This window comes from Lepisosteus platostomus, chromosome 6 (assembly GCF_059453375.1).
Source record: "Lepisosteus platostomus isolate fLepPlt1 chromosome 6, fLepPlt1.hap1, whole genome shotgun sequence".
NCBI classification, from domain to species: domain Eukaryota; kingdom Metazoa; phylum Chordata; class Actinopteri; order Semionotiformes; family Lepisosteidae; genus Lepisosteus; species Lepisosteus platostomus.
The window spans coordinates 63,131,583-63,157,996 of NC_142616.1; the positions used below are offsets into that span (position 1 = coordinate 63,131,583).

Consider the following 26,414-nt stretch of genomic DNA (forward strand, 5'->3'; position numbering starts at 1 on the left):
CAAGATCTGTAAGTTAAATGGAGTTAAATAATTCTCCATTTTTCCATCCATTTCAAAGCATGTGCACAGTTGTGGATAGTTACTTTCATTCCACTCTCTAAAGTGACTGGCTTCACTGAAAATGGTACAGAAATACGTTTCTTTTTGTTGACTGGCACAACATAAACTCTTCATGAATGAAACAACAATAGCCCCATACTGAGTTGGTGTAGATTTGCCAGTTCATCCTCACTTAGTGAATGATGCTTATGAAAGGGTTTTCCATGACAATCTCTGACGCTGTATGTTGTGTCTTTCTATAGCATGTGGGGAAGTTTCAGCTGGAGCCGAGGACGAAGGAGAGTCAGAAGCTGGCTGGATCGAAGGCGCTGCGATTTTACTCTCTGTTGTCTGTGTTGTACTTGTTACTGCCTTTAATGACTGGAGCAAGGAGAAGCAGTTTAGAGGTTTACAAAGCCGCATTGAGCAGGAACAAAAATTCACTATTGTTCGAGGTGGACAAGTTGTCCAGATTCCTGTAGCGGAAATTGTTGTTGGTGACATTGCACAGATCAAATACGGTAGGCATTTTCTGAATTCTTCTAAAAAAAACCCCCGAAAATGATCATAACTGAAAATCTGTTTTCTCACATTTGAACGCCAAAAATACTTTTTAATATTCTGGCCCCAAGATGGCTTTCCCACCTTTTACTATTTTCTTTTAATACATGTGATGCTTTCTTTTAAATACAACTGAGTAAAATAGTATTACTGTTAAGCAGAACCCTGAATCATAGTAGTATGACATCTTCAAGCTGTCTATATTGTCTGGGTTGTTTGGCTCTTAAGATTCCTTGAAAGGAAAAATTGAAAAAAAATTTAAATATTCTTTCCTGTGATCTCTGCCCTTTTATGCTTTACATTATGTCAGAATATATGTAAAAATACACGTCACAAAATTAAACATTCAGCTGACTATCCAAACAGATGTTTATAACCAGTCCAATGCTACCCACTATAATCCAAATGGAAACAGGTGTTAAGGATTTGGCTTGGTCTGGACGTCCCAGAACATTCAGTTTCATGAACATTAGATCTCTTTGGAACTCAATCCAGCTTTTGATCCTTTCATATGCTTGTGCTGCAGTGACATGAACTTTGTTTTTTATAGATTTCACACTGTTAAACAATAGAAAATATTATTGTTTCATTTTATATTAATTTTATATTAATATAAAACATGAATTTAAAATTGTGGGACAGCGAAGATGTTAACATTGACATTTTATTGTATAATAGTTCTATGAATTTTATTTGGTTAGGTATATTGGATTTGTTTTTAAAGAACCCGTTTAAGAAACAGAAAAATGCTTTAATGTCTAGACTAAGTTTCAGGTGTGAATAAGTAATGGAGCAGGTGTTTTTTTAGTCACCAGTCACCATTTTGCCACCATTTGTGTTAGGAATAGCTGCACACTGAAAGCAGCCAAGGATAAGCCAATGAGGTTATGAAGAATATGTTTGTGATCAGGGTGCCACATTGGTTAGCATTGCGCCTTCACAGTGCTGGGTCCCTGGATTCAATTCTGATCCTGGGGTGCTGTGTGTGTGTGTGTGTGTGTGTGTGTGTGTGTGTGTGTGTGTGTGTGTGTGTGTGTGTGTGTGTGTGTGTGTGTGTGTGTGTGTGTGTGTGTGTGTTAGTGTGTTAGTGTGCTCTGGTTTCCTCTCACAGTCCAAAGGCATAATGGTACTGTAGATTCATTGACGTCAGGGAAAATTGAACCTGGTGTGAGTGCATGCGGGACTGTTTGTGCCGTTATGGACTGGTGTCCTGCCCAGAATGTATCTTGTCTTACACCTTTTGCATGCTGGGATAGGCTCCAGCTCCTCTACAGCCTTGAATGTGATGAAGCAGCTAGAAAATGGATGGAAGGATATAATAATTTATAATATTTAAGCTTTTAACTACAGTACTGCTGAAATAGATGCCAAATGTATTACAAGTGCAAGACAGCTGTTTTTTTTTTGGTTTATGTTTAAGGTGACCTGCTTCCAGCTGATGGAATTTTGATACAGGGGAATGATCTGAAGATAGATGAAAGTTCTTTAACTGGAGAATCAGACCATGTACGAAAATCAGCCGACAAAGATCCCATGCTTCTTTCAGGTTAGTGTGTATCACATGATTCATTATGTACCACAGTATACAGTATTTATTTAGTAGCCTCGATGAAGAAGATGAAGAAGAAGAAGAAGAAGAAGATGATTAAGGAGAGGCCTTTCATATTTCTAAAAGTGCTTCAGTAAGTTCCAACAGAATATGTTAAACCACAAGCCACAACTTTCAATGATAGTTTATAGGTTAGGGCATTTGTTGATTTCTCAGATGTTGTTGATGATTATATGATTCAAATATGAATATCTTCAGCAACAGTCCACAGCTGTTCCCTAGTTGATTGTTGCTATGTGTTAGCGAAAATAACCCGATTGAGTAACCCTGTGTCTTGAATTAATTTGAAATCTGTTGGTTGTTGAGTCACTGAGTCATGATGAAAAGGGCTCTTAATTATGAATTGAATATTAATGAAAAGAGTTTTCTTAGCTGTGTGATTTGGATTGAGCCCCCTTCAGACTTAATTTGTGAGTGAAAATTATATGTGTATCCATTAATTATATATAGACACTTCTTTGAGAAAAGTACGTGATTTCAGTTAGATTCTCTTAGTAACTCTCCTATTGTTCTTCATAGTTTTACACAGTATTCTAATGAATATTCAAAGTCTTTTGCATGTTCAGAAACTGAATTCTCAAACATCATTGCAAAATTAGCATAGCATTGCTGGAATGGACCTGGTATTATTTGATTAGAGCTCACTCAGTTTAGAAAAGTAGCAAGTTTCACTCAGTTGGCAAATGGCCACTCCTGTAACTTGTTGAGTGCTTGCAGTGATGTCAGTGATAGATGCAACAGTCCTCCAATCAGCACTGAGCCTCCTGTAAGTATGGTACTTGCAGGTTGTCGAGTGATGCATAGCTCTAAAATTGAGCGTTCATCAAGAGCATATCCACAAGTCCCTATCTTTCCCAAGTGGGTACAGGAGTCACTACCAGAGAGCCTAATCTTTAAACAATTGCACATTCCAAATCGAGCGATAGAAGATAAGAAAATAAATACTGATTCCAAGTTTAATTTATATTAAAATTGTGATAATTATTGACATTACACTTTTTAAGCCATTGGAATTATATTGATGGAGTGTTGATATATGTTGTACCTTAGCTGGGTGTTTTAAATCATTCCTGAGGTTGTAAAAAAGCTTGTATGTCTTGCTGTACAGTGCTTTTCTTTAAAAAAGGGCAAAGAAGGTGAATATCATCACATTTAGAAAGAACCTTTGTACTGCAGATGTTATCAAAATAAAGGCAGAAATGCCATAGGAATTAATTAGCTTGAGATAGAAGGGATATTATACCCATCTGATTTAATCAAAGAAGCTAGTGGAGAACTAAGGAGGTCAAGAAGACCGAGAGTCAATCTGCCAACTACAGAGGCTCAAAGTTTAACAGTGTTGCTGAAAAACGTCTCGGATGGCAGACTTTGCCGTCCAATTAAATTACCTTTCACTTCACCCAGACATTCCTAGTGGATTAAATAGGAAATGAGTAATAGAAAAGTTATATACAAGTTTAAGTTCATTTGAAACATTGAAATGTTATATGGGGAGGAGAGCACACTCTGGAGTCACAGAAAAGCTCAATCTATAGCGAAGGGGTGATTCCAAAGGTCAAAATCCAAGTTAAAGTTCAAATCCTAAGCCGAGCCGACACTTTGAGGTAACAAGCCATACGGAATCCGAGAGACACGCTGCGGACAGGAGCTAAGGTCAGACCCGAGAAACACACGGTAGCCAGAAGTGAAAAAGACACTGTAGACAAGGCCAGGTGAGGTGAGGAATCCTAGAATGGCATCACTAGAGAGACAATATCAAGCCCAGGGAAAACAAAGAAAACAGTACCTGGAGGGCTCAGAGAAGAAACTCAATGACAGAGCCCCTACCTCTGTCAGGTCCGAGTATTTATGTTAAAAAACACTTGGAATGGAAGTGGATGTAATCCAACTTCAGGTGCTCCAAGTCCAAAGACGATTCGTTTCCGGTAACCGACTGATTTGACAGTGAAACACAAAATGGATGCCGCATCACTGCCAGGACATAACTGTTATGTTGGGGAGATCTGGAAGGGTTAAAACAACACACGATTAGACCTTTGGAAAAGTAGTTTAGCTGCATGGCAAATAGAAGTGTGTGCTATTTCAGCTCCTAATGACCCAAAACATGTGGTGTTTGTCCCAGGTACCCATGTCATGGAAGGATCAGGGAGAATGTTGGTCACAGCTGTGGGAGTTAATTCTCAGACCGGGATCATCTTCACCCTGCTTGGGGCTGGTGGTGAGGAGGAAGAGAAAAAGGAGAAGAAAGGTACAGTCTCAACAGATTGTCATCTTAATTTAAGGCCAGCGTCTGGGGCTTTGGGGTTTCCTTCACTGACTACTGTACAGTACATCAGAAATGTGTCAGTTAAGACAAAAGTGGAATAACAGCGAAGACTTTACCTTTGTGTGTACTGTGGACCATTTCTGGGGTACCCATAGAAATAAAAACTGAAAAATATGTAAACCAAATATTTAAACAGTATATCAGTACTTACAATACACTGTATAATGTTCTTTCTAGGTTTGATATCAGTAGTACTGTATGGGATTTTTTTTTTTGCTTTGCAAAGGCAAAGGCATAGCAGTAAAAAAAAGCAACTAGAAGTGAAATAAATGAGAATTGAAGAATATCACAAAAACTGAAACTTGCGAACTTTACAATATTGGTCAGGTGATCCAACATGTTTCTTTCTATAAGACGTACATATAATCACTTTAAATTAAATGCACCAAATATTGGTTTCAATCATTGCATCTTTATGACAGTAATGCAGTTGTCATTCTTTTTCTGTGGGATTATGGACAAATGAAAGACAGCTTCTGTATGCGTAAGGTAGCCAAATTGTGCTTGAAATGGAAGTGTTTTAAGGCATTTGCATGTTTCATAATTGTTTCTTTGAACCCACAGGAGTCTCGTCTAATGTTCCACCAGCATAATTACATTTGCAATCTTACTGTTAAGCTGCTTCTCATTGTGATGTGATGCTTTTCTATAGCTTATATCCAGCATCTATTTTAATATCACTATTGCTCCAAAAGTATAATTTGCAAATTGAATTTTATCAGTGAAATTTTTATAGTCAGATTTCTGACAGAATATGTCAGAATTCCTGACATATAGAAATACTCCCACCTACAGTATCTATCCAAATGTGGTTCTCTGGGTAAAAAGTGTTAAAATCTCACATGACATCTGCGTGTGCAAACCTTACTGTCTTATCATTCTGAAAATTATAACACAGGTGAGAGAGTGGAAGATGGAGAGCAGCTACCAGGTACAGTATTTCCAATTTCCATGTACTGTATCATCCACCCCAGCTATAGACCTAACACTAAAGTTGCAGGTGGCTTGAACTGCTTTTCCCCAACCCACAGCACCCCACTAAACCAACACCCCCAACACCTTCCCACCCTTTCTGTTCAATTCAGGATTAGGCCATGGTGATTCTTGACTTAAAAAGAAGAGCTGTGCCAAAAACATCTTTTTAAGTGTGGAAAATTTCATCCATGTTTCTGCATTGACTGTGCTGATTCTGAGGTTGATCTAATCCTTTTGTTCAATCAGTTTCTATGCATGGTACTTGTCCATTAAACACTACTATAATCTAAGAGGCTAGTGTTCCCAGTAAATATATATCAATATATACTTACTGAATAACTTATAGAACAATTCATTGGAAATTTAATTTAATTTAAGATAGATTATTTCCTTCATAGAAAGATTTTGCTGGCCTTCCATGGTTCAGAGGCTAGTTGCACTGTTATACAGGGTTTGCATTACATTTTTATGTATGGGAATGATTTGTACAGTAGATTCTCATTACCACAACACATCTTTTTCTCTTTTTGGCCAGTTGCAGTTTCATCAAACAATGCAAGTAATGTTTCCTTATGCTAAAGATAAAAATGTCACACTCATGAGCTTGCATGCAATATACTGTAAGTTAGGAATCTGTTTGAATCTCACTAGGTGAGTGAGACCTTACCTAGAGTAGGTTCTGCTCTATCACCTCAAACGTTTGTAGGGATACTGGCCTCTTCTGGAAGTGATGGAAATGATGATGGTTGTTCTGTGCACACGTGGAGACAAGATGAACTAAAAGAAATCTGTTTTACAGTGTACAAGTTCCTACATTATGGAAAATGTTTAACACATACACTGTATTACATAATCAGGAATGACAAATAATGGTAGAATGCTTTGTGTTTTCCTTGAAATCTTTCTGGAAGAATGTTATTGTTATTATTGATGTGTTTGTTCTCTAGCAATGTGTGATGAAGGTAATATTCACACTTTAAGTATGTGCTATGGAGTGTTGATTCATGCTGCCTTATCTGAAATCAATGATTAGTCATTTCTCCTTGTTTTCTTCTAGTACTTTTTGGCATTCCATGAAAAGTGCAACACAGATTAATGTTTTGCATGTACAAAACTGCAAATGCTTTGTGCTTCTTGAATTCCTATTCCCAGAAAAGAAGAGAAATCAATCAACTGTTTACTTAGTTAGCAACAGGAAAAACTGAGATAACATACTGTATGCAAGTGAAATTGGTCTGTCCTTGTGTATTGTGTCGTTGGTGGTTGTGCGTGTTTTTTGTCATTCCATACTATATGTGATGTGTATTACTGTATGTTGTACCGTGAATGTGATGCTTGACACATTTCGTTACCTTAGTTCCATATACAGTAGTTTAAAAAAGTGCAGTACCAATCTCGGTAAATAAGGTATTTTCTAAATCATGTTATTTTTGTTCACTGTTATCCTTTTTTATCCATTATTATTGCTAGATTGCTCCCATCCCTCTTCCCACCCCATCTCAACAATAGCTACAGATGGTGCTGCTGGTGCAAATGCCTCTGGTAATACCAACTTAGTCAATGGTATGTGGAGAACACAGAACTTGCTTCTGTCTGATGGATATCCTTTTTCTCCAGCTGTTTTGAGCCTTCTCTTCTGCTGACTGTAGTGCTGTGCTAAATGCATGTCACCAACCTGTAAAAACAATCCTTTATTTTCCATTACAATGTAGAAGTGCATAATTCCAAATAGGAATGCCACAATAAGTAGTACAAGCAATATTTAACAAAAGGATCCTATGAGGAGTTTAGGAATACAGCACCGGTTTCCAGTATGTTACAGGTGAATAATTGCATACAGGGTTGGTATTAAAACTCTGGGTCACACAGCCTGTGATTGCATTTTGTAACTGATCTTCAAAGAATATTAATCTTCTAGAGTGCATTGTAGCCAGGGGAGTAGCCTCTTTATAATTGCTTTAGGGACCCTATATTGTTGTTGCAGCCCTTATTCCCTTTATGATTCTGTTTCCCTAGGGGTTATACTTCCCTTTCTGTTATGTTGTTTTTAGTGAATAAGGTGCTCTGTGTGGTAGAAACAAGTTGAAACTTTTTCATCTGGCTCACTGTACTTTAATTATGGCCAGCCTGATAGACCAGACAAATGTGTTGTAGCTGAGCCCACAAACACAGAACACTACTGTATATACAATATGTTAAACACAAGTCAGTTTAGATACAGTTAGAGATTTATCCAGAATGGAGCTATTGTATTAGCGTATGGATGGTGGTGTGCTAGTATGAAAAGCTCAAAACCACTTACTGTAGAACTGTATCTGACTAATCTACAAAACCCAGCATTTTTTCAAGCAGTTAACCGAAGTCAAATGGATCCTTTTGCTTTACTGCACACTTCAAATGTTAAATATTGTGATCAGAAATTTTTAAATATTGTGGCAATTCCTTCAGCATGTGTACTTTATTATCAAGTAGAACATGTTACTAGCATGTTGGCATACTATGCATTCTCTCTTCCTACCTTTAACACTCACACCCTCATCTCCCAGTTTTTCCCCTTGAAAAGGCTTGATTACAGTATATAGAGTCAGAACTGCCACATGTTATCGCAGGGAACTTTCAATAAAAGCTATAATGGGATTTATATCATTTTTACTGGAACTGAGAGAATGCAAAATACATTAAATGGAATTTATTAGCCTTTAATTAGTATAATCTCAAAGGGATAACATATCCCCCAATTTTAAAACCATTATCATTCCCCCCCCAGGATTTATATTTTGTCCAAATTGTGTTCATTTCGCCATTTTCAAATAATTTTAAATTCCAGCATGTTTCTTACAGACTCTGAATTATCATCCTTAAATCTCCACTAGAATTGCGGGTAACCCCAGGTAATCTGGAGGTTGTGAGGCTCAGCTTTGATGTGTGACTGTCATTTCTTCAGGGTGTTTAAGAAGTATAAGGTACAAAGATAAATTCACAAATAAAGAAAAAGACATTAATGTGTAATTAAATTTAAACTTGATATTTCAAACTTTAATAACTGATAAATGTAATTTACATGTTGCACAGAATTATGCGGGAAATTAATTATTTAAGCAAGTAAAATAGCATATGCATATGCAACGCTTGCTTGTACTTATTTGAAAACTACAGTAAGCAGGTAATTATTTTGTTTACAATATTTAAGAATGCAAATTTCTAAAATCCAAGCATTTTTATTTCATTGAGAGTAAGATGTGAAAATGTAGTAAGGAAAATTGATGTTTAAGTACTGCTTTCTTCCACTTTTTTAAATGCAATACACACTCTTAGACACACAGACTGATCAATATTTGCTATTGAGCTGTGTTGAGAAACAAGTAGCTGGTGTACAATCAAACATTATGATTGTTGGTAAGGTAATAAGAAAAGATTACATTAGCATTTGGTTCCTCTGCTTTGTGACATCTTGCATTTCTATCTTAAAACCACTAATCAGACTGGAACTGAGCTTTGTCTCCTTGGGATGACAGCATGTTTCTGTAGCAGGATCAGTTCTTAATCTCAGTAGCAATGGAAATGAGTGTTATTTCCTAAGCACAAGGTCTTAGCTGTGATTTTACAACTTGTACAGTGAACGCAGCAGTCCATACAAGGGATTAGGCAAAAACAAAATACATAACATTATGGAGAGGTGCTAAATGTTTAGGGGGACGGTCAGGACTGTTTGTCATTTACGACCCCTTGCTTTTCTTCTAAAAAATGTCCCGTGTTTGTTACTGTTTTTCCTTGTTTCTTTTGTGCTGAAGCATGTGCTCTTCCTTTTAACACATCTGTAATGCATGCTGTGTATTGTGTTGTGCCTGTGTTGCCTTCCCACTCATGTGCGTGTTTAATATGTGAACACTGTGTTTTTAATGCCCTGTACTAGGTCTTAATGAATTCCTTTGCATAATTAATATTTGGAATTTCATCTAATTGTTGACGTGAGTACTGTCTGTTGCTGAAACCAGTCTTTCATCACCAAATAAGGTCTACATAATACCTGTTACAAGGAAGTGTTTACGTAAGGCTCATGCCAAATCCTAAATGCAGAGTAATTCATTGCAATTCAGTAATTAAGTAATTGATTGTTATTAAAAAATTATTGTGTTCAAAAACTGAAAATTATTTCTGGTTGGAGGGTATATTTTATTTAATACAATACTACTCACACAATAAATGAAATATGTCAAAATCTTTATCCACATCTGATGGATAAATTACTACACTTTACAGTAGCATCTAAAACCATTCATACACTCATTTAATACACTGTAAATTTGAGCCAAAGAATAGAGACAAAAATAGGAAACTCCATCTAAAATTAAAATATAAAAAAAAACAATTAGATCTTCTTTACCACTTTTGGTATAAAAATATTGAATGCTGTTCAGTATTCTTTTAGGTTAATAACTCCAGATGCCAAATTAGGAAAAAATGTTGTTATAGTTGCTGAAACCCAAATACATACAGTATACTATGGAGTTGGTTATTATTTCAGGAAAGGAAGCCATCAAACTATTTATCGTGCCAAACCACAGAGGTTTTTCTTAGGTTTCAGTTGAATGTAAAGTATTCATTTTCATGTTCTCTTCACTAGCATGTGATAAATATAGAACTAGTAGACTTACCTTTACTTCATATTTTGTTCTACAAACCGTTTCAAAACATTTGTACAGTATATACATATTCATAAACACATACAGTAATTACTGTATTTGTGTGTGCGGTGTATCACAAAAACTGTTTAGTATTTTATAGAGAGTAATTTTCTTCAAGTTATTATTTTTCTTTGCCAAAAAACATCTGTTCCCAGAGTTTTTAACAGATGATGACTGCAGAAAAATATTTAAATCCAGACACCAAGCATTAATAATAGAACAAAAGTGAATTTGCTTGAAACAAGCGACTTATCTAATTTTACAGAACAATATCCAGTAACACAGCAGTTTTCCTATTCATGTTACTTCTAAGCTGATATACACCACATTAGGAGTATTTTTTTCCTTGGTCATCCATTAAATATGCAGGACTCTGTTAGCACAGGAGTGGAAATAGTGACTCACTGGACAAATCTAGAGATTAACCGCAGGACAAGCAAAAGCTTAGCATAAATCTCATTTATGATGGAGCATCTTGTGTATGTTGCTGTCATGGAGATGTAAAATAAATATTCATTTTCTGTGTCTTCCTTCTTTATTTAATTTCACTGTAATGTCTTTGTGATAAATGTTTTATTGTCTGCTTTTGTTATTTTTTGTTGTATGTTGTATGTCTTCATCATAGGTAAAATACAGGATGGAAATATGGAGAACAACCAGAGCAAAGGTAACCTGCTTTCTATTTCCGTTTGTTTTAACTTGCTTTCTCCACAGTTAAAACATGAGCCCACTGCTTGATCTTGACCGCCCTCGTTTACAGTGGTTTCAAGTAGCCTTCCAATTGCTTTCCATGTGATTTTCCAGATATACAGTATTGCTTTTTTTCTGATATTTTTTACTCTTTCATTCAAAATAAGTATTTTTTGTTTTATGATGTTAGTATGAACTATTTATGTGCATGTGGTTTTCAGATTTAGTATCTGGTTTTCAGTTTTAGTATCTGGAAACGAATTAATTGATGATGAATAATTCTGGTATCTTAGAAAGTTTGCCGGTAATATTATTGTAATATTGTGTGCACCACGGGTGACTGGTGAATGTCTCAATTTATTTCTTTGAACTTTGTATCGTATTCTTGTATTGGAAATGGTATTATTATGAAAATAAATATATGGCTTTATGTTTTCAGAGGTGTTGTGAGATATACAAACACACGTTCATTTGTGGCATCTCTTTCTTTTCACTGCATTTTACAGTAGTAGTTTAGTTTCAAACTTCTTTTTTACCTTATTTGTAAACTCAGCTGTGTTACTGTATGTTCTTGCTTGGCATACAATGCATTTAGTTCTGGAATGTAAATTGTCTTTCCAACACAGGAGAGTGGAAAACCTTGAGGTTACTGCTGTAATTAGTGTTGTTAATGACATTTCTGGGTATCACAGGTTCAGGTTTTGAAGTGTCAATACGTTATCCCAAGAACCTATGAGCATAAAATTACTACAATACGGTCCATGTGATAATAATAATTGCTTACACTTATATAGCACTTTTCTGGACACTCCACTCAAAGCGCTTTGCAGGTAATGGGGGCTCCCCTCCACCACCACTAATGTGCAGCCCCACCTGGATGATGCGACGGCAGCCATAACATACCAGAATACTCACCACACATCCGCTATCGGTGGGGAGGAGATCAGAGTAATAAAGCCATTTCATAGATGGAGATTATTAGAAGGCCATGATTGGTAAGGACCAATGGGAAATTTGGCCAGGACTCTGGGGTTACAATTCCTTCTCCTTTTGAGAAACGACCACAGGGAGTCAGGATCTTGGTTTTACGTCTCATCCGAAGGACGGCACCATTTTACAATATAGTGTCACCATCACTATACTGGGGCATTAGGACCCACATAGACCGCAGGGTGAGCGCCCCCTGCTTTTCCCACTAACACCTCTTCCAGCAGCAACCTTAGTTTTTCCCAGGAGGTCTCCCCTCCAGATACTGACCAGGCTCACACCTGCTAAGTTTAAGTGAGTTGCCAGTTGTGAGTTGCAAGGTGATATGGCTGCTGGGTACTGTACTCTTTTTGATATGTCTCCTATACGAAAATAAACATCATATCATTGAAAGTGAAACGTTTAGGGGTTTCAGACACATTTTCTTCCTCATTTAATATTCTTTAATATTTAAAGCTTGAGGAAATGTGCTTGAGCTGTGGGACCAGTGATGTTTGAATGGCATGTGTTGCAGTGACTGCAGACTTGCTTACTGCTTTTGTTCAAATGCCCCCATGAAAAGCTGTTTGAAAGGAGTTTAAGTGAGAAAATGTCCACACAAAGATCGCATACATGTGTTTATGGACATGTGGAGTTCAACAACAAGCAAAAAATGTCAATAATGCTATCTTTTCTTAGGTTTTGGGAATCCAGCCTTTGTATAATCCAGATCCTTTTCCTCACCCTTTCCTTTACAGCAAAATTCATATAGTACGTTCAATGCTGTGCATTTTGTTTTAGCTAAGAAGCAGGACGGCGCAGCAGCTATGGAAATGCAACCTTTAAAGAGTGCCGAAGGTGGAGATGCTGATGAGAAGGAAAAGAAAAAAGCCAGCATGCCCAAGAAAGAGAAATCTGTCCTTCAGGGCAAATTGACTAAGTTAGCAGTACAGATTGGGAAAGCAGGTAAATTCGAATTAATTGCTTCCAAAAGCACAGGGTTCTCAAAAAAATAAAATGTTGTAACAAAATTTCTGAATGTTGTAGAAGGATGTAGTCTCCATGGAGAAAAGCTGGGGTATGCGAAAAGACGCATTCCTAATGCAAGAAATTGTATAGGGCTAATAAAGAAACATTACATTACATTACATTATAGTTTGGTTATGTTAGACAAAATTGTTTCAGTGAGGCTTTTACAAGGTTCCTGGAGGAGTGCCATTTGGTTATGTGAGATGTTCAGACTTAATATTGCAGCCTCATTACATAATACATTTACACTGTGCGAGATGAACTTAGAACTTGCTACTGTGTTTGGAGGTGTTTTCTACACATTGTTAAAGATGTGTCCCCTAGAGTATACACATTTGAATGGCCTGCCCCCAGTGTTTCTTACAAAATGGTACAGTAGCTTTCTTCTTGATGGTACACCATTTTTCAATTAGCTAAGTTTGTACAACAGGCTTATAAGGATCCCAAACTTTTTCAAGCTTCATAAAAATCAGTGGGAAATTTATTATGTTCTTTGAACAATTCACATTCATCATTTTGGATGTGCAGTTTACCTAGTGTAATGAACGCAAAGACATCCATTTGTCATGGAGGCTAGAGCTTGAATGTGTTTTAAGTTCTGTATGAGATGATGACAAATGATTAATTGCTTGACACTCTACAAATATTGACTGTATACGTGTTTTGGACTATTTTAATAAACACATTTGATATTTTAGTAAGTTTAGAAAGTGTGTCAATGGAATTGGTTGAATTATTAAATTATTTCTGTACTTTTTTCCTCTCTAAAGTAGGGTTAGGACAAATTTGGAAGCTTTGAGTTTCTATATAGACACATACTGTAGTGTAACAGAATGAAGGGAAACATCCATGGAGAAGTACAAACATAACCCAGCAAGCAAATTAAATATATCTAGTTCTGAAAGGGAAATAGCTATGTGCACAAATTTCTTCTTCTGGAAAATGGCTCCCTATGAGAAGCTGTCATACTGATTAATTGATAACGTTTAGAAATCCATCCTAACGTGGGAAAAGCACCTCAATTGTATTAATTAATCTTGACAATGTATTATGCATGAAGACTGAAAAAAGCCTGATAATACAATTAAAAGGAAATTTAAAAAAAGCAAAATGTGGAAAATCAAACGATATGTACTCCCCCATCCTTTTTTTTCTCTGTGTTGTGTTGTTTTTTCTTCTTTTTGCTTTTCTGTTTTGTTTTTCCATTATTTTTAGACCAATACATTTATTTCCATTTAGCATTTCAGCAAAAGACTGTAACCAAGAGTTAACTGATTCTACAAAAATGTGACGAAAGACGTTAATCGATATAATGTTCCTTGTACAAAATCCATCTATCATAAAACTCCAGGGTTAGAAAATAAGCTGTGAGAATGGATCTGCATGCATCTATTATTGACTTGCTTCTAGTATGGGTACTTTATCAGGTTACTGTAAATAACAGTGACCGATTCCTCAACCCATTGCAGAATGGCCATACTTACACATTTATAAGAGAAAGGATTTTTGTTCTTCTCCAGAATAGTTGACTCTAAGACCTTCTTCCATGAACATCTTTCAGAGCCACCTCATATGTGCAACAGTATTTTAGACAGAACCAGAAAAGCCAGACACTGGAAAACAGAAATTAAAAGGCACTGTAAATCTATACTGAACTCAATGTAGCTTAAGGTAGATTGTTATAAAGTGTCTCTTTCTAAGAATGTTCCTGCAATTTAATAACTGTGGTCTTAAAATGTTCACCTAAAAGATGACATTAACAATCTATAGCCCTGGTACTAGCCTGCGTTTGTGTGAACTACACCTCGGGGAATTATACTACAGTATTATACTGTTATACAGTATGGTCATTTAACATAATTTTTTGGTGGATTTCAGGTCTGGTGATGTCAGCTATAACGGTCATCATTCTAGTGCTGTACTTTGCCATCGAGAACTTTGTAATGCAGAAGAGACAGTGGCTGCCTGAATGTACTCCAGTATACATCCAGTACTTTGTCAAGTTTTTCATCATTGGGGTCACAGTCCTGGTAGTTGCTGTCCCTGAAGGTCTTCCTTTGGCTGTCACAATCTCACTGGCCTACTCTGTGAAGGTATTTTGCCTCGTGTTTTCTGTTGTATACACAATTAAAGGAAACATCAACAGCTTACCCAGTATAAAAAATGCCATAGACTGCCTTTACAGTGCCACAGAAATCAAAGGAGAGTGGTTTAATCACTTCAAGCAATCTATGAATCTTTTCAAAAATAAGATTTGCTCTTCTTTACTATTTAACAAAACAGAGTAACAAATTCAAAATTATGTAGGAAACGAACACAAAGCATATTTTACTTTACCAACAAGAACTTCATGTAGAAATGATATGATAAAGTTTATCTTTGTTTTATAAATAATGCGATTGTTTTCTTATAATATGGTGCACTGTAAATGTCAAATGGATGTGAAAATACTACATGCAGTTAGACACTAAGCACAAAAGAAAGTTTTACATCTGTACTGCAATATTAATTTAATTATTTAACAGAAAATGATGAAGGATAACAACTTGGTGCGACACTTGGACGCGTGTGAGACGATGGGTAACGCAACAGCAATCTGCTCTGACAAGACGGGGACTCTCACGACGAATAGGATGACCGTTGTTCAGGCCTACATCGGAGATGTCCACTACAAAGAAGTCCCAGACCCTGATTCCCTGCCTGCTAAAACATTGGATATTCTAGTCAATGCCATTGCTATCAACAGCGCTTACACCACTAAGATCCTGGTAGGTAGAAAACGTTTCTTTTTCTTTATCGGCTACTGTTGCCTATGATGCTAGGTTTCAGAAAAAAATCATTTCATTCTGTCGTTTGCTTGATTTAGTTCAACCCACTCTGCCAATACAGGATAGCAGCAGTAGTGCTTTGAAGGAAACTGATGTCAATTTTATTTTCATATTTTTCTCAAGAGACCTGAGAACGCTTCAGAGTTTCACTAGACTGTAATGGTTCAATACACACCCTCAAACGTGACCTATTAACCTGATATTAACTGATCCACGAGGAGTATTTAATTATTTCTCTCAATGAAGAATTGTGATTTTAAACACCTAAAGGCATGAGTGAGAGAAAAAAATTAGCTAATTTTAACTAGTATCCCTTGATATATTATAAATGAAGTTGTGCATTAGACTACTCTATGTAAGAATCATATTATCAAGTCAATATGTATATATTCCAAATTAGCATAGCCCCTAAAGCATAATGCTTTAAAATAGAAGCAACCAAAGGTCTTAGAAGTTAATCAAAATGCACTTAAAACAAAGTCAACATGGGATGTGTCCTATATTCCACCCTGTTCTGTGGAAGAGAAGGTCCCATATAGCAGTAATTGGAATCACCCATTTTGCCATCTGTTTCAAAAATGACAAAAGCAAGTCTTCTCATGATTGCCCGAAAGTCATTAAAGCAGAAATATTTCTATGTGATATAGTTCAAGGGCAGTTTTTGGAATGTGCCTGTTAGGTGCTTAGATGCTACAGCCTGTAGTAAAATGTAGTGTCAGCACAAAAGAGTGAAATAATCTGTTACATTTATGTTAAAAATTGCTCAGTTATTTTTGTAAAGTACATTCAAAGAATATAGGCACGTTATAAATACCGGTACTGATGTTTGTGCTATATAATTGGACGAGGCCTTCCTTTTCTTTAATGCTCTTGGATACTCATAAGAGGATGCTTTGGCAATTCACTTTTCCCAAAGGGAGGCCTTTGGAGTTACCGAGGCTTTTGTGGTTTGTGTGGGGGTTTTAGACAACATTTCCTTGTTCATAGGAAAACATCTATACAGAGAAAAACGCACCAATCACAATAACATTTTGAAGGGTTATAGCGCATGTAAGAAATGTGCATTAACTAGTGTATTTTTCAAACCCCTTAAACTGCTGTACTGTATATGACTGGTTTAGGAATCTTAAAGAAGCTGTCTAATTCTTAAAATGTCCAATAGAAAAAACAGAGCTGGCCTTGGAGAACATGGGCAAATGTTGTACCGACGTGCAGTAGTGTCTTTGTGGAGATGTGTGGCATTGCAGGCTTTCTGCTGGGCCAGGGATTTTCCGGTTCTAGGGCTGTATGATCTGCTGGCCACTTCTCTTCCAGCTGGTTCCAGACAAGTTCTTTGGGCGGTTTTGTGCGCCACCTGTGTCACTATCAAAACTGTCAACGGTAAATGTCAGAATAATCTTCTCCCCTGGGTCTCGAGATTCATTATGCCATCTGCCTTGCTGACACTAAATGAACTCTCTGCGTCTGATTCAGTTTTACGTCCGTACTGTACAGTATGAATTCTGCTGACTATTTTTCTCATTCAAAAATATTTGTCATGGATAGCAGATTTAGAAATGAGTGCAGTAGGTAAGTATTACTTTAGTAAAGAGTATGCAGCAAGAGCTTTGGTGGGCATTTGATGTGTTATTGTGAAGTATGAATTTAATATATATAAAATTAAATATAACTTTAATAATCATTTAAATTTATATTTGTGTTTATTAGCAAATGTAAAAAAAATATCTTGAGGCATATTGTAGTCAATAGTCTTATAGCTATAGCCTAGACATAGCATTTTCATACATTTATCACTCTGTTCAAAACAGTCCTGTTTATGATCTTTTAATCAAACATTTCACTTTTGTCCATTAAAATCCAATTAGGTGTCATGCCATTCAATTGCAAAACCATGAATTTCTCATTACTTTAGCACATCATGGGTGTGGTAATCAGCTGACAAAATAAGCATAAGATAATATCAGGTTTTACCAATTTTATAATTGAAATACATAGATCCTATCAGCAGAAAGCAATTATACTTTTAAAGCCACAGATGAAAAAATCCCAATTCAGACAAGAAGCCTTTTTGGGTGTTTGGGTGTATGTTAAACTTCAGAACATGCTGGTTCTGTCAGAATTTTACTATAGATTGACCGACAGTTGCCATCAAAATAGAACATTTCTAACTGCTTGTCATATTGCAGTCTACTTTGACACAAAAATATGTACTCATGTTTTTTCTGGATTTTCAGATTTTGTCACTTTTAAAAAAGAATTACATAAAGGAATGAACATGAAAAAGGGCAAAGGATGAGAGGCAAGGTGTTTTTAGTGTAATTTCTATAAATTAGTTGAATTAATTAATTGTAAAACTCAAAATCAATAAGTATCCATGACAATGTATGATGTAAAGAAGAAATATATATCATCCCTCACAACTAGTCAAATGTAATCCTGAAACCACACTTAGTGGGTTAATATTATTAGCTCAGCAGAAAATCCACAAAATTGATTAGAGCCCCTTTTTTGGTAGTATTCCTTGATGGCATTAATTATGGACTTCTGCCTAAATGGTGGTCTTTTCCCCAGTTACCTTGTGTGTAATTATTGCAATTAATTATACTGCCAAGCTCATCATGCTCATATTTAGATCACTGGAAAAAATAGCCGCCCTAAAGGTCTAAGAAACAGTTCCTGTGACCTTGAAAATGGCTGCTTAAGACTAGTATGGATTCAAGACAGATGCTTCATTTACCCTGCCCACTCTATATGGTGGCTTTCACCATTTTACACATCTTATGCAGAGATAAGTTACTTGCATTAAGGTTATGTGAGTAATTGGGATTTAAATCATAGTTGCTTTTTACTGGGTCATGTTTCTAAAAGTAGGATTGAGGTTCTAATACAAAAGTGTTTCAAGAAGTAAAGACAAGTCAGCACTGGTTATACTTTAGGATTTCTTTGTTAAGTTTAGTTTACTCTCCATAAAGTGCGATTGCTGCCTGGGGAGTTTAAGTTCTGGGACAATAAGCAGAACTCCCTCATGGGGAGCACCTCAAGAAAACTGTACAGTAGAGCAACAACACCAGATCATGGCATACAAAGTACTAGCATTGTATGCCATTCAGTTATTCATTTTACATTATACAGTATATTGTGACTGCAAGAAATAAGTATATTAAATTTAAGGCATGCAGAGCAACTCTCAGGGGAAAATACCTGTATCAAGAGATCAACCTACGAGCTCAGTTAGCAACTTTTCTCTGATGGGGGTCTTATGACGGTCTTAGGTTGCCTGATTGGTTGATATGTAAGGGTTTGAGTTTATCTGACATGTCAGTGTGATGAAGCCACTGTTTAAGTGTTTGTTCCTAACCTACCCTACAGATACACCCTTTTTAAGACTTAAAGCGATAAAATGTAAATAAACTTTGCCTACTAATTGTAGAGTACATAAAGTATAAAACTAATGAGCTAATGAAAAAAATATAAAACATCTTATTTATATTAGCTAAGCAAATACTGTATAAAGTTTTACTGGAGACAGACCAGAAATCAAAAAAGAAAACCAGCTTGGACCTTGAAAAAAAATGTAAGTGTGCTTAATGAAAGGATTTACAATTTTAATCTCCTTATTTATAAAAGACATTGCATCATAGCAGATCAGCCTTGGAAATCCTAGTTGAGAGGCAGTGTTTTCCTTCTGGTAACTAAAACAAAAAATAAAACATGAGGGGACTTGGGATGTACAGTACTCATTGCGAGGACAATGAATACATCCCAAGTCCCCTCATGTTTTAGGCAAATGTATAATTATTACATTTAAAATATAGCAGAAAAGATAAGAGTAGTTTTATGCTATGATTTTAATTGCATTTTTTCTCTCCTGGTCTTAATTACAGTCAGTGAAGCTTCTTAAAGTTGAAATACATGAAGAAATGTAGAAATACCAAAGTAACTGTGTAGTTTGCAAGGGACACCAAAAATAATAATGTACTGTAATGCGCATCAACCTGTCATTGGTTATTGAAGAGTTCAAACTTTTTTGTTTGGTTTATAGGAATTCCATTAAAATATCAGTCTACCAGATAACAGGAAGTTACTCTCCACTAGTCTGCAAGAATATTGGAAAACCACATGTTTATTAATATAGCTAATTATATATATATAATATATATAGCTAGTTTGGCTGGGGATTTTGAACTTATTGTCACTCTGAACACTCCATTACAGTATGTAAGTACAATCAATTTAATTGTCATAATTACAGTAATATTAACACTTGATTGTGTCAGATTTCTAACATATGACATAATGCATGAATGTTTCAGACACTGTCGGTAAAGATTTTAATAACCAACAATTTTTTCAAGGTACAGTATAGTACATACAAGTATATTGTAGTCAAATATAGGAACCTTGATATACCTTAGATTTCCTAAAGTGCAGTCTATTAATTAATTCAACAAAATGTATCCCATTTCTGTTAAAATGTACTTGGCACGAGAACTTTACATCTTCAAATTCGGAATTAAGGGTATTACAAGACTTTGCCTCTATGTTTTGAAGCAAGCCATCCTCCAGCCATCTGTTAATACCAAGAACTGAGGAAAAGTCTGTTTCCCTGAAAAAAAAAAGACTAAGCAGGCCCTCAGCTCACTCTTCATGCTCAGCTTCCTGTGTTGTCATAATCTGTCTCCTGGGACGGCAGAGGATAGCTCTGATATCCATTTCATTTTCATTTTCTTTTCTTTTATGTGGGCTGAAGTCAGCATGAGCTTGTGTTCACTGAGCCACACCATTCCGGCTTCTGTTGCTCCCCAGTCCTGACAGAGAATGTCAGAGAATTAAAGAAACTAGAAAAAACTAAGAAAATTGAAATGGAATTATGACTTCATTTTGAAGCTTTTAATCCAAATATTTCGGACAGAAAACAATCTCTGCTTTTACTCTTCTGTGTCTGCCTTAAAATGAGTTTTTTTCTGCAAGAACACGATGCTCTAAACCTTTTCTAGGTGCAGAGTTAAAGTTTTGGCATGTGGACGCGTGTGTATTTGCAGGTAGACATTAGAGATAATTTCATTTAAATAGAAAAAAAACATTTGTATGGACTAAATGAGTCTAACTGATAACTGTTATTAAAAACTAGAATAGTCTTTTTCACTCTGTGCTTCTTGCAAGCAAACTTCATGTGTTACTGAAGCAATTACTATGATGCTTTGAGAACAAAACGAAATATCAAGAAATAAATATAATGGTCTAAATATATGATGAAAATGTATTGTGGTTTGTATTCTGTATTTTTAATTTGATTTATATATTTTTTTATATTTATATTTTCATTTTTTACTGTTCCTGTAATCTTTAGTTAAGATTGCATTGTGAGGACATTGTATGGAAATGCAGATCTACTGTACTCCAAGCAATATTTAGATTAAAATGAAGTATTATTCTTTATTCATGCTGATTTCACCTACTATTTTGTAACTTAATTATTGGTAACACATAGGCTGTCTGCACGGGCCTGAGCAACATTTCAAGAGAACTACTAGGATCCAAAGATCTTTATTGATGGAATTAATAGTGTCCTTCCGCAACAATTTTAATATAATTGTACTGATCTTTCCTTAACACTTTTAAGTGTAATCAGATAAATTAGCACAAACAGCTGTAGCACGTTTTATTGCATATTTTCTACGACATTCAAGCTTACCTTTGCACATGCTTTCCAATTATAAAAACTATTCTGCATTTTTCAATAAACAAGATCGATGCCTGCTTTGTAATTTCAGAGAGTATAAGTTCTTAATACATACAGTATTGTCTATCACAATAGTCTGACGCAAGGGCTGATCTTTTTGTATTTTCCAGACCATAAACTGTACCAGGACCTTCTCCACATTAGCCTAAGTAGCCTATAAAAACTAGCTTACATTTTTTCCAGTTTTGAACACATTATATTGGTTCTAATGTGGTTTAAGTTTGGATAAAAATAGCTCACTTTTCTCTGACCTGGGTTTTGTTAATATGATTTTATATAAAATATAATGCTTTTTTAAATAAACCATAGAAAATATTATTTCTTGTGGATATAGCTGAAATTCATAATATGTTTAAGACGCTATCAGAACATCCAATCGGGTAAGGATAGTTTCTATTGAATGTCAGGTATATACTTGTCTAACTTGTTTTCCAAGATCAGAATTGGATTCTTTTGATCTCAGGTTCCTGCTGTCATCTGGTCTCTGAAACCTTTGAGTCACAGGCCAAAGAAGGCAGTTCAAATGCTGATGTCATGCTCACTGTCTAAATCATTGATGGGCATTCTGAGACAGTTTCAGAGAAATGCTGAGTGTCTGTCCACTACATTATACTGATCAGTGATAAAGAGAAAAGACAGCACACTTGAACCCACAATTATCTGAAGACAGGGATGCAATTGGTACCTCCTGCAACAATTGCACATACTGTATTTAATGCTTAGCCTGTGAAAGAATTTGGATCTTTAATTTATTGACCTCCATGTATTTGCACATGGAAATAAACTTCAGATTTATATCTTCCATTAAAATCAATATCTATGTAATTATTGCATTAAGGTACATTGGTGTTCAGTTCCCAAAATTTATAAAATCACATTTCATTTAATCCTAAAAAAATGATATAGTTATAATCTTGAAAAAATGATTTTGATTTTCTAACATAGATTCTTTATGTACTTGACTCTAAACTAAAATTGTATTCTACAAAAAAGTTCTCATTTTGTACATAATGTGTAAGTCTTAGGAATACAATGAAATGAACTGAACAGAAAGCTGTAATAATTATTTAATATATTTATAGTAAACATAATTTTAGAAGAATTTGCTGTACCCCACAGTTGTTTTTCAAGGGCATTCGTTAATGTTAAAGTAAATTTTTACTTCAGAGTAAATTACCACAATATAATCTGAATATTGTAACTTATTTCAGATTTTCTATTTACAGTACACTGTATTAGTTAGCAGAGTGACCCTGAATTCTTCAAGCTAAGAAGAAAAACAATTGCATGAAGAATTCATTGTCACCTTGCCAACCAAAATAAAGGACACATACTGCCAAGTGTGTAGTGGTTTGCTTAGACAGCTGGTTACTGTTTACCCTGCAGCAATTACCTTTTTCTGTAATAAAGGCATTCAATTAGCAAATCAATATGATTTCTAATTTGCAGGGTTTGATTCAATGCTAGCAAAAGAAGTAATTAAATGGTTTAATGTCTTTAATGGTTATTTCATTGTATGTTGTTGTGTAATGAGTGACATACGGTAAACATATTCTTTTTTTTATTATTGATTTTGACATAAATGAGTGTTGCAATGCTTCGGATTCTCGCCTCTGAAATTATGGCTTGGTAATTTGTGACAACAGTGATAAAGAATGGAATGCCCAAACACTGTTAGCATTCAGAGCAGGGAATCAGAATCAGTTGCATTAATTAGAATAAGTACAGTATATCTTCAATACGTTACCAAATCTCGCACCAAAATCATGGTAATGTCACCTGATTTTATGGCTTATTTAGGGTCTTGTGCTCAGAAACACATGATACAGACTTGTAGACTCAGGCTGAGACTTTCTGTGAAAATGTTTTTTCCCCCTTTACATAACTGGTTAGTCCTTAGGCTTAGTGTATTTCTGTCTACTGGATCATACATGCCTCTTTGCACACCAGTAGTACAGAAAAGAAATGTGACTTGAACAGCAATGGCCAGAAGCACATACTGTGTGCACTCTGCACAAAAGACCAATTTTAAGCACTCATAAGAAAGAATTTGGAAATTTCTGGATAATCATCTACTCTTTTTTTTCTGACCCAGATGAGTACTGATGGACTTACAGCAGCAGCAGACAAAAAACTGTTTTTGTTTTTTATTTAATCAAAGGAGATTATACTGTATACTATAGCTTTTGTTAGTGCCCCTACCGTACATCCCTTGGAGAACATCAATTAAAGCATGCACAGGCGAAACTTCAGTAATGAATTTGCAGATTATTACTGGAGATTTTTTAATGTGTTCTTCGGTATCTTTGTTTTTTTATCAAGGCAGAATTTTAGCCACTGTACCTGAATAAGACACAATAAGAAATATGCTTTGTACAGTCATTTCAATATGAAATGTCTTTGAAAGCATGTGTGTGTTAAGTTTATTCTTATACCCTGGGTTTAAAACACCTGTGTAATGTGTGTTTTCTAGAAGCAGATATTGTAATTTATCATCATCACTTCTCAGTGAACAGCTGAATAGATGCTCACCATAAGAAGCTTAACTTTGACTATCCATGTTGCTACTGCAAATTTCTTCATTTCTTAATTTGTTTCTTCCACGAAACCTCCCTGCAGATTTTTTTCTTGCCTTTCTGAATTTATTCCAGATCTTCCTTTGTCCTGCCTGTTTATCCTTTCTCCTGGTTAAGCATCCAGCCCATCACTTCTTAAGCTTCTTCATTCTAACATTCTACAGTAATTCCGGTTGGGAAGATTGGAATCTTAAATTGATAAGCATTTCTTAGAATCACAATCCATACCAAAAAACAAAAAAATGTTTCCAAGTACATGCAATATAGTATTCCATATGTGAGGCAACAATGCTATCTAAAGATATATTGGTAAGTGGTCAATTGCACCTCTTCTGTTTAAGTAATAAGTCAATTAAGCTTAAATGCAGATGTCTTGAAAAGATAAATGGACAATGCATTTGTACCACTCCTAATATAAACCAGTTTTATAAAGTTTTATATGGAGTTATTATATTGATTTATAATAAGATTAATAAGATTAGTATAGTAGTACTTCACAGCACTTGCCACAGGTGATACAAGAATCACCTGCAGAGAGAGAAGCGTCACCACTGGGGTGAGCAATCAACAGCAACTGAACAAGCCGGACAGATCAGACGGGGGAAAAAAATCGAATGCAAACAAAATCCTTTTTCTGTCGCACAATGTGATAAAGGATCCAGTCTGATACATTTAATTCTTTATTGTTTTAGGAGTGTTCAATTTCTTTCTTGAGCACTTTGAAAGTTTGATACACTTTGTGGTTTAGTCACTACGCAAAAGCAATATTCATACGGACAAACTTTCTTCTATCAAACAGTGAAGCCAAAGGAGCCTTATCACACACTGCTGCAGGAAATCCATTTTAGTTTGATGCCATAGTTAAAAAAGGAGATTGTGTCATTCAGGTAAAAATAGGCTGCCTTCCTCCACATGGTGTGAAAGCTCTCTGAAGTGACTGAACAAGGGCCCTTGGTGTCTTTCTGTTTGAAAGTCATTTTCTCTTTTATCATTTATATATTGTACGGTGGTCAATAATTCAGAGCTTTTCACAGTGGGTGACTTTTAGTAGCATTCACTCTATTGAAAAAATGAAAGAGTTAATGCGGAAATGACCTTTTGGGGGACACAGCAGGACGTTGGAAGAGCCTGTTGTTCCCGGAATGTAAAATGAAGAGCCCTAGGTAGGGAAGGCATGGAAGAAACAGATTTCATTGCAATGGTGCCACACTGAAAAAGGAAATGCAGTTGTCAGCTCACTCATTGCCATATGCTGATGCTCACTGTAGAGCTTGAAGACTGGGGAGATGGCAGGTGTTCTTCGACTGTACCGTTGCTTGATATTGGCAGTAGTTTTTAAAAAATGACTTCAAAGATGACTGAGCATCCTCTAAAGATGATAGTTTCTGTTCTGTTTTCGGAATTGAATCTCTATGCGCCCATCCATTGCAGAGTCAATTAGCAATTTGATCTCTAAAAAGTCCAAAATACTGTTTTGCATTTATAAAGCTGGAAACGAATGGCTTAATTTTAAAGGGCTTCATTTACAAAAGCTTCTCTTGGCTGGGAAGATGAAGCTGTTTTTACAGCAAAAGCCATGTCCATTATTGCCAAAGAGTGATAATTTAAAGTTACAAGCTGCCGTAAAAATTAATTACGATTCTCTTATACCCACTATGTCCAATATAACTGGATAAAAAGAGAGCTTTTGAATAAAAAAACACATTCTGATAAACATTTTACAAAAAAAGCTCTTCATAATTTCTGTGGTTCACTGCTTTCTTGGAAGAGAGAAGATCCATATGCTGCATTTCTAGATTAATTAAGCAGTCTTCAGGGAGCCATGAGTGTGTTTATTTCAGAACCAGTAAGTCTTTTTTAAAAACTGTAAGAAAAGTCTTTTTTATTTTTTTGGCATCCAGATGTTTGTATTCTTTGGGCTCATTAGATACCTGAAAAGTAAAAAAAATACAATTATTATTTGCTAGAAGATGTGCAATGGTGATTTGGACTACCCCAGGATGTTTCATTGTAGAAGGGTTGGAATCTGTTTTTTTTTCCATGTGACAACTTGCATATCAAAGGCTCAATAAAAAGGCAATTATGGTTGATGTGTTTTCTCTAGAAAAGCAAGTAACTTGGTTTGAAATGATAATGATCTGATAGATCATTCTGCTCCATTTGAATGTCTTTACAAGTAAGCAAAGTGAAGTCGGAGAAGAAAAACGTGTTTGATTTAATTACCCTGGCAAAGGTTACCATAGATTTTAGCATTCTGACGTTGGAACCAATGTAAATGTGTCACATTTTATCACTTTTCTAAAATATTGCATTCAAGAAACTGTAACGTATGAATAATTCAGATGTACTGAACTTCAGTTGTTAATTTTCAAGCTGATAATCTGAAA

At 35.5% G+C, this 26,414-nt stretch overlaps 1 protein-coding gene across 14 annotated transcripts in view; it reads left to right on the forward strand.

The window, feature by feature from the left end:
• Positions 1 to 26,414, forward strand: part of atp2b2 (ATPase plasma membrane Ca2+ transporting 2) — a 171,729-nt gene that overhangs the window by 115,612 nt on the left and 29,703 nt on the right. For 9 of the 14 annotated variants that reach the window (XM_088636812.1, XM_088636815.1, XM_088636825.1 and 6 more), the window contains 9 exons: positions 303 to 560; positions 2,021 to 2,146; positions 4,332 to 4,457; positions 5,434 to 5,466; positions 6,981 to 7,073; positions 10,821 to 10,862; positions 12,653 to 12,817; positions 14,759 to 14,973; positions 15,406 to 15,648. In XM_088636812.1, the coding sequence (XP_088492938.1) occupies positions 303 to 560; positions 2,021 to 2,146; positions 4,332 to 4,457; positions 5,434 to 5,466; positions 6,981 to 7,073; positions 10,821 to 10,862; positions 12,653 to 12,817; positions 14,759 to 14,973; positions 15,406 to 15,648 (1,301 nt within the window). The remainder of the gene's footprint in view (positions 1 to 302; positions 561 to 2,020; positions 2,147 to 4,331; positions 4,458 to 5,433; positions 5,467 to 6,980; positions 7,074 to 10,820; positions 10,863 to 12,652; positions 12,818 to 14,758; positions 14,974 to 15,405; positions 15,649 to 26,414) is intronic. The other 5 variants (XM_088636819.1, XM_088636823.1, XM_088636817.1 and 2 more) reach the window with 4 other exon arrangements.